Source organism: Pyrus communis, chromosome 17, assembly GCF_963583255.1.
Source record: "Pyrus communis chromosome 17, drPyrComm1.1, whole genome shotgun sequence".
NCBI lineage: Eukaryota > Viridiplantae > Streptophyta > Magnoliopsida > Rosales > Rosaceae > Pyrus > Pyrus communis.
Genome location: NC_084819.1, coordinates 12,331,794 through 12,340,123, shown reverse-complemented (window position 1 = coordinate 12,340,123; position 8,330 = coordinate 12,331,794). Strand labels below are relative to the sequence as shown.

Here is an 8,330-nt window from a genome sequence, read left to right as displayed (position 1 = left end):
AAGCGATGTTGTTGGAAATTATTTTTGGTCGCGATGTTGACAAATTGGTCACTTAGGTAAGTACATAGATCTCTTAGTTGAGTAGACTCAATTTTGGCCACTTCTGAGGACGGCGGATCAATGTCAGAAATTTAGCAAATTTTGGCTATTTCGGGCACTGACAAATCAAGATTTGAGCAAGTTTAGAGCTACTTATAAATAAGTTGTTATGCAAATGACAAATATGATCCGAATAGCTCAAACGTCTATATTGCAGATTCATACAAATGGTTACATTAATAACCCTGAGCCAATTATAAATATGCAAATCCAAACAACCCAAAGATGCTCTCTCTTTAACCCTAACCACACCCAATTTTCTCAATCAAGGGTAAGATGCACCATGAAATTGTGAAAAAAACCCAAGCAAACAAAGAGTGAAGCCAAGAGGCCCCACATGGATCCTCTCTAAATCCATTGATCCTAATCCATTAAGTCTCATCATTCGGACCATTGAAATTTGATCCAACAACTACAAACAGAGATCCACTTTAAAATTTATAATAACTTTAGCCGTTTGATCAAATTTCAATGATCCAGATAATAGGACTTGATGGATTAGGACCAATGGATCCGGAGAGGATCCATGTCCCGCAATTAGAACCAAACAGGACGGTGACGTGGCCACATCCCAGGAACGACGCCTGGAAAATGGGCAGAGTCATAGTCTGTTTCACCTCACACCATCCTTACTGTAGTCCATCCACAGTCACACACACTCAACTTGCCCGCGCAGACCCTCAGCCCCCCCTGTCAGTATATCGCTATTTGAAAGTTCAAAAATCCCAAAACAAAACAAAACCCCAAAAACGAACTCTCTCCCTGCCTCTCTCTCTCTGTCTCTGTCTCTCTCTCTCTCTCCCCTCTCTTTCTGTCTCCTCACTTTCTCTCTCTTCACACCCACCACCACACTCCCAGTCACCCCACTCTCTCTCTCTCTCTCTCTCTCTCTCTCTCTAGCAGTTCTCAGTAACGGACCCCTCTTTATTACTCTCTCTCTCTCTCTCCGTTTTCTGCTGCTTTCTCTCACTTTCTCTTTCGGTTCAAGATCTTTTTTATTTCTTTTCTGATTCTCTCTTCAGAAAATGGGGAGCTGAAATTTGGGGTTTTTTTTCCCTTTTTTCTCTCTGTAATTTTCTCGGAACATTCGCGTCGCGTGCGTCGCTGCGGAGTTTCCGATCTCCGTTTCTTCCCTTTTTTGCTTTGTTAAATTTTCAATTTTTGGGTTTTTAATGTGTGAAAATGGAGAACTTGCGGCCTCGGAGGTCTAAGGTGACCAGCATTGCTTATAGGAGCTTCGAAGGAGGACGACTCGCCTCCTCCGCTGAGCGAGCTTACAGAGGTCTGGTATTTTCTGAATTTCGGAACTTTTTTATTTTTCGGGGTTTTAGTTTTGTGGTTTGTCTGAATTTCTGACCCTGTTTGGTTGCCGAGAAAAATGAAAGAAAAGTGGAAGAGAAAATTTCAGATTTTGGCTGAAAGTAGTTATTTTTCTCCGGTGTTCCGAAAACAGAACGATTAAGCTAAATTATTCAGCTCACTTGAAGAAAATTACAAAATTCTGAACTTAGTAACTGGTTTTTATTGTTCTCAAAGTTTTTTCTATCAAATTATCCACTAAAGATGAAAATTTATTTTCAATTGGCAACTCTAATTTTAATTGATTAATTTTTTTGTTTTTGTTTATTTTACTCTAATGCTTATGCAATGCAGGTTAATTTTGGGGTTGTATCTGTAAATTTGGTAAAGTTTGTGACTTTTTCTGTAGTGGTTTTGCCATGATTTGCTTTGTTTCCACTGGAATGATGAGACATAATTCAATTGCTTCTTTTTGATGAGTCAAAGGGAACAATTGAAGCTTCCTCTGTTTTCTGCATGCTATTTTCCAGACATTGATTGCCATGTTTCCCCTTTCTTTTGATTGAAAGGGTACAGTTGAAATTTCATCTACTTTGCTGGGTTGGATTCTAATTCATTTGGTGATTTCTAATTACTTGCAAAATTTTATGGAGTGTTTACTTCTCAATTTGTCCATGCTTTGAAATGTTGATCCTGATGTTGTTTGGGGGTTTTGTTTTCAGGAAACAGGCAGGTTCAGAAACAGAAACACATTCCGAAATTGGCCTCTGATTCGAGTTCTTGCAGTAGTGGCTCTACCGGTGACGACTCGGTAATCTCATTTTCTACTCACTAGTTGTGTGTAAGCCCTTCATAACATTACACTTTAGAGAAAGAACACTTTGAAACCAATAGTTTACAAAAATAAACCCAATTGACTTGATGATGGGGGAAAGATTTCATTTGGATGGGGGCTTCCTCTGTTTTCTCCAATTGAGCTAGTGAAGTGTTTTTCTATAAAACTTGAGTTCTCGGGGTGCTTTTTCTAATTTTCTAATTTTATTTTGTTGTTTGTTTTGTCAGTTCATTTTATATCTGGAACAGAGTAGATTCCGCTTTCTTTGTATTTTTCTAGATTTTCCCCTCCTTTGGATATATATTGGTATTGAAAATAATTACATGTCAGAAAATAATTACAATGTGACATGCATGATGAAGTGTGTCAATTTTGTCGTTGCAGTTCCCCTTTGAATTGGGCTGGAGATCTTCACAGCAAGCTGTTGGAACTCCAATAAAGAAGTTATTAGCTGAGGAGATGGTGAGAGAAATTGAACCCAGGAGGAGATCACCAAGCGTAATTGCCAAATTGATGGGTCTTGATGGGCTGCCACCTCAGCAGCCTGCTCATAGACAACCAAAAGGCATTTCGGAGAATTATTTTCAGAAGTCAAGATCGGAAGAGAAAGAGCACAGAAACAGTATGTCTTATGAACGCCGCTTGTCCAGGAAGAACTCAAGGGTGCAGCAAGAATTCAAGGATGTGTTTGAAGTTTATGAAACTTCAAAGGGTTACTCATCACGAGGAACTGCTAACACAAAGCTCAGTGATGCTGAAATGGCTTTTGTTCGACAGAAGTTCATGGATGCAAAACGCCTTTCAACTGATGAGAGGCTACAGGATTCAAAGGAATTCCATGATGTGCTTGAGGTGCTGGAATCTAACAAGGATCTTCTATTGAAATTCCTTCAGCAACCAGACTCATTGTTTGCTAAACATCTGCATGATCTGCACGGTGTTCCTAAATCCCGTTGTGGTCGCATAGCATCTATGAAGTCACCAGAGGCTCAGAAGTATGAAAACATTGACCTTGGTTTCACATCAGCGAGAGAGCGGAAGCGTTGCTCTGAATCTCCACAGAAGCATTGTGATTCTTTTCCTAGCCATTCTGACAGTAGACATGCTGGTCATAATCCTCCTAAATCATCTGTAAGCCGACCGGAAGTGAAAATTGAATCTGCCATTCATCCTACAAGGATAGTTGTTCTGAAACCAAACCTTGGGAAGGTGCTGAATGCTACCAAAACATCACCATGTTCTCCTCATGCTTCTATGTTAGATGGAAGCAAACACACTGAATTTCCGAGCATTAGAGATAGGGAGGCAGAATCACGGGGAAGGAAAAATGTCCAAGATAATGATGGGCATCTGAGGCACAAGTCCAGAGAATCTAGAGAAGTTGCCAAGGAAATCACAAGGAAAATGAGGAATAAATTTTGCAGTAATTCTGTGCGTCTTTCCTCTGGTTTGAAAGGATATGCTGGTGATGATAGTTGTTGTAGCATGTCTGAGAATGAATCTGCAAACGAGTCAGAGGTGATGTCGGTGTCTTCGAGGCATTCATTTCACATAAGTAACCACTCCAGGCCTTCATCATCATGCTCTACTGAATCATCCGTGAGTAGAGAGGCCAAGAAGAGGCTCTCGGAGAGGTGGAAAATGACGCACAAGTCCCAAGAAGTGGGACCTGTTAGCAGGGGCAGCACACTTGGTGAAATGCTTGCTGTCCCAGACGAGGAAACGCGAGCTGCTAATTTGAATGCCATGATTGGCGAGGCAGGATTCAGAGATACGTTTTCTACTGAAGATGCACCTGCACGGTGGGGTGGACCTCTGGGTATCAGCAGTAAGGATGGTTGGAAGGATGGATGCATCAATAGTTTATCAAGATCAAAATCTCTTCCTTCTTCATCTACTGCGTTTGCAAGTTTTAAAACAAGTATGTGGTGTGAAACTGTACATGATGACAAGTATCTGATGCCAAAGGAGACAGTCCTGCACGAAAGACACCGCACAGTAACTGGTCATCTTGATCTTAGAGAAGGTGGCCATAAACTGTCTAGATCCGGCAACAAAATTTCATATTTGTCTCACACCTTAGGTAGGGAAGCTATTGACATTTCACCTGAAACTCATACTACTGAGAATAAAGATAGAACTGACTTTGAAGGGAACAATCAAACCCAGCAGACTGTTGCAGTCTTTGAGTCACCACCTCGTAATGCTTTGGATACAAGTCCAGTTTCTGCAAATTTGGTGGATGTGGATGCATCCATGCCTTGTGAAACTCCTGATGTGTTACTTCCAGAATTATCATCTCATATGTCAGCAGAAGGTGATTCTTCTGGTAGTCACCAAGATAACCTAATTCCCCAGGTGCGTGTTTAATTTTTCTGCTGGGCTTTTACTTGTGCAGTATGATATTATCAGTGCTGCAATGATATAGAATTATTGGGGGCCTATTTCTGTAGATATTTCAGGAACTGATTCTTAAAAAATCTTATATAATTTCATCTTTGATGCTCCTGAAAACATGTGTATGTTGCATATTACTCATTGTCGGCTGTTCACTATTTTATCACCATTTATACCAACAAGTGGATGCATCATACTTTATACGTATGTCGCATCTCTGTGTTTGAAATTCCTTCCCTGCTCGGTTGAAAGCAGGGCTTTGTATTAAAAAGTAAAAATTTTCTCTCAAATATTCCATTAAATTTCCAGGAACCATCAATCAGGCCCCCTGATGAACAGGCAGTCCCCTCTAACCATTCCGTGCCTGGAATCGAATCTCCTGGAAGCTCCAAGGAAGCTGAGCAGCCCAGTCCGGTTTCAGTTCTGGAAGTTCCTTTTACTGATGATGTGTCATCTAGTTCTGAATGCTTTGAGAGTGTCAGTGCTGACCTGCAAGGTAATTGCAAGGCCATTTATTTTGATTATTATTTCTTTTGTTTCTAGTGTCAGTTTCCCTATGAATATGTAGGTACTACAAAAAGCTATTGCCTTCTTCCAGTATCCATAGAATATGTTGTGCTAATTCGTATGTAGATTATTGTGATGAAGCCTTGATAGTAAGATGATACTTGCTAGCCAAGTAAAATATTTCTATGTTTATATCAATATATCGTATGCGAGAAGTCAGTTGATTTTTATTTTTTATAATAAATACTCATAAGGAAGCACGCAATTTTCAAGTGTAGGTATTGGGTAAGGATATGCTTTAGTCATTGATGGGAGTTAATTTTTGTTTGAACTGAATCCGTGTTGAGTTTGCTTACAAATATGATTTACTTGTCTTCCTACTGTGTTGTGCATTCCTTTATTTAATTGGCCTATTCCTTTTGTTTGCTTTAGTTTTCATCTTTTTGTTTGGTTTCTAGGGCTTCGGATGCAGCTTCAGCTACTCAAGTTGGAATCAGAACCACACATGGAAGTCTCGAGTGATGAAGACGGTGATGGATCTACAGCGTGTTCAGATGCAAGAGGGCTTTGCAAAGATGAAGAGAGCTGGGAATCTGTATACTTGGCCGATATTTTAACTGAATCTGGTTTAAGCAACGCTGGTCCGGCTACCTTCTTGGCAATATGTCACACTCCAGAATCTCCTATGTGTCCTTTACTATTCGAAGAACTGGAGAAGAAGTACTACGGTCAGACTTCTTGGCCAAAGCCCGAGAGAAAGTTACTGTTTGACCGAGTAAATTCAGGGCTCCTGGAGATGTTTGAGCAATTCACTGATCCACACCCATGGGCGAGGCCTGCAAACAAAAGAATTGGTCCCAAGTGGATTAATACAAGTGCACTTGAAGATGATCTTCACAAGTTTCTAGCAAGCCAAGAAGAGAATGCGAGTGAGGACAATCTGGAGAAAGAGCTGCAACGTGACTCGCTGTGGATGGATTTTGGAGATGAAATAGACGTAATAGGTGGGGAAGTAGAGAGGAAGTTGATAGATGAGCTAGTAGCAGAGGTAGTGGTTATGTAGTGTAGAAGGCCAAGAATTTCAACTGAAGTTTTTCTTCTGTTCGTTGTTTTGGTCGACGAGTTTAAATAGAATATGTAAATGAAGACTTGAAATTGTAGTTTCATGAGAAGATGAATAAATGGGATGGTCTTTGTTAGAGAAAAAAATTGTTGGTGGGTATGACTATAGGGGTAGAAAAGAATGCTCATCGACTACATAATTACCTTTTTATTTTTTTCTCCATATCACAATGGGGTCAATTATAACTGTACATCGAATTTTCTGTATACTCATGTGAGTCGAATTTGATACCTATTGCAATCAAATAAGACTACCTATAGCAGAAGACTTGCGGAGGTCCTTACTTCCCACTGCATGAGTGGTAACTTTCACTCGAAACTCATTTGACATGTGAACGCTCAACACAAACTAATGTGAGCAGCTATACCAACGAAAGCTAAAACCCTGTGTTGTATTTCCCGCTGGCCACCATAATTTAATGTTGTCATTTGCTATGATGTTGTCGATTGATGATGTGAATTTGGCGGAAAATTAAAGGTCAATTCATTATAATATTTTCTCATATACGCCGTAATTCAAGTGAGCTGAAACGTGTACCAATAAACTAAAGGTTGGTTAGTCTTAATATTTTTTATACGCCGCAAATTCAAGTGAGTCGAATCTGGTACAAATAAATTAAAATCTAGTTGGTTGTATCATTTCCTCCTATCCTTCCATAAGTTGTATATAGTTGGTGAAATTCCATAGTTGCTAAACCTCAAAAGGAAAAAAATTTAATGGATTCATATGCATTTACACACCAAATACAACAGAATACAAATTGATATACCACAAATCTAACATGGATTCAACGTGTTAATAAATAGCAAAAAACCATATAAGGAAAATAAATCTCTTATATGAGCACAACAATATAGCATAACTTTCGTTCAGAAACAACAACAAAGAGAGAGAGAAAGAGAAGCATTATCATGGGACTGTCACTATCCTACCAAAACTTTTCATGGCTGGCCTTGCTCCTTTTGCTAGCCCTAGGCTTTGCCTCTTCCTTCTCAGATGGCACCAAAGGGAAGCACAATCAGTTGCTCGGAAGGTGGGCTATACCTAGACACATCCTATCAAACGGCCTTCCAATCCCACCATCTGGTCCTAGCAAGGGTAACCCTCCACTTGATCCATTTCCATCAAGTTTTGGTGAATTATCAAAAGGCTCTCCAGTTCAACCATCTGGTGCAGGAGCTACAGAGCATAGAGTTGGAGTGAGTCAAATCCCTTTTCCCAAAATATCATCGGGAGAATTCCATGTTGTTATGAAGCCAAAGGGTACCATAATCCCACCATCTGCTCCTGGTAAAAGACATAATGCAGCTCCACCTGAGACATAAGTATCAGACAATTAAACTTTTTTATGCTACAAAACAACTCCTACCATTTTGTAGCATAAAATATTATGTTGGATGTTTGAGATATTATCAATAAAAATGAATGCATCAATTTTAGCTGCTCTGATATATATGACTGCACTAACAGCACTAAAATGAATGCATCAGTTTTAGAATATCTGATATATATGAATGCACCCTGTGCCCACATATAGTTATTCATTTATTTTTTTTCATCTCACTAAAGAAAATTGTTAATGGAAGATGCAAAATGTCTTGAAATGTGTACTTTATGTTTTTGGCTGGCTGGAAAACTCTCATATGGAGATATGTAAAATATCCATTTTGGCTAGAAAATGGAAACCAAAAACCTAAAGTTACATCTTTCTTTTACATCCTTTGGTGGTGCGGATCTTGCCAGTCAAAGAGAAATGAAATTGGATTCTAAATTTGCATCTCTGCTATTGTCGTAGAACTCCTATTTACATCTTCCAACATTGTAATAAAATGGTAAGTAACATAATTTGTGCATCTCAAATTTGTATCGTCACATTGAAGATGCTCCAAAATATTATGTGTACAAAATGAGGTGGGTAAAGACGTATGTGTGGCTAACAGTGTAGGCAAAAGGTATACTCACCCTCTTAGCCACTGATAAAGTTTTCACTCACCACATTCTGTGTAACTAATACTAGTGGTTATTGTCCAATTTTCTTGCAGTGAAATCATATAGCTCCATTTCAATTTC

General features: G+C 39.3%; 1 protein-coding gene across 1 annotated transcript; it reads left to right on the top strand.

Annotated features, from left to right (window-relative positions):
- The first annotated feature begins 829 nt into the window (after positions 1–829).
- Positions 830–6,367, top strand: LOC137723712 (uncharacterized). The gene is made up of 5 exons (XM_068462906.1): positions 830–1,381; positions 2,121–2,209; positions 2,618–4,591; positions 4,940–5,126; positions 5,596–6,367. The coding sequence occupies exons 1-5, from the start codon at positions 1,282–1,284 to the stop codon at positions 6,198–6,200; spliced, it is 2,955 nt and encodes a 984-aa protein (XP_068319007.1). The 5' UTR covers positions 830–1,281; the 3' UTR covers positions 6,201–6,367.
- The last annotated feature ends 1,963 nt before the right edge of the window (positions 6,368–8,330 follow it).

Excerpts from the sequence above, each read along its gene's own strand:
- LOC137723712 (XM_068462906.1), top strand. The coding sequence starts at position 1,282 with ATGGAGAACTTGCGGCCTCGGAGGTCTAAGGTGACCAGCATTGCTTAT. Across the intron at positions 1,382-2,120 it reads CGCTGAGCGAGCTTACAGAG|GAAACAGGCAGGTTCAGAAA; the intron begins GTCTGGTATTTT and ends TTTTGTTTTCAG. Across the intron at positions 2,210-2,617 it reads GCTCTACCGGTGACGACTCG|TTCCCCTTTGAATTGGGCTG; the intron begins GTAATCTCATTT and ends TTGTCGTTGCAG.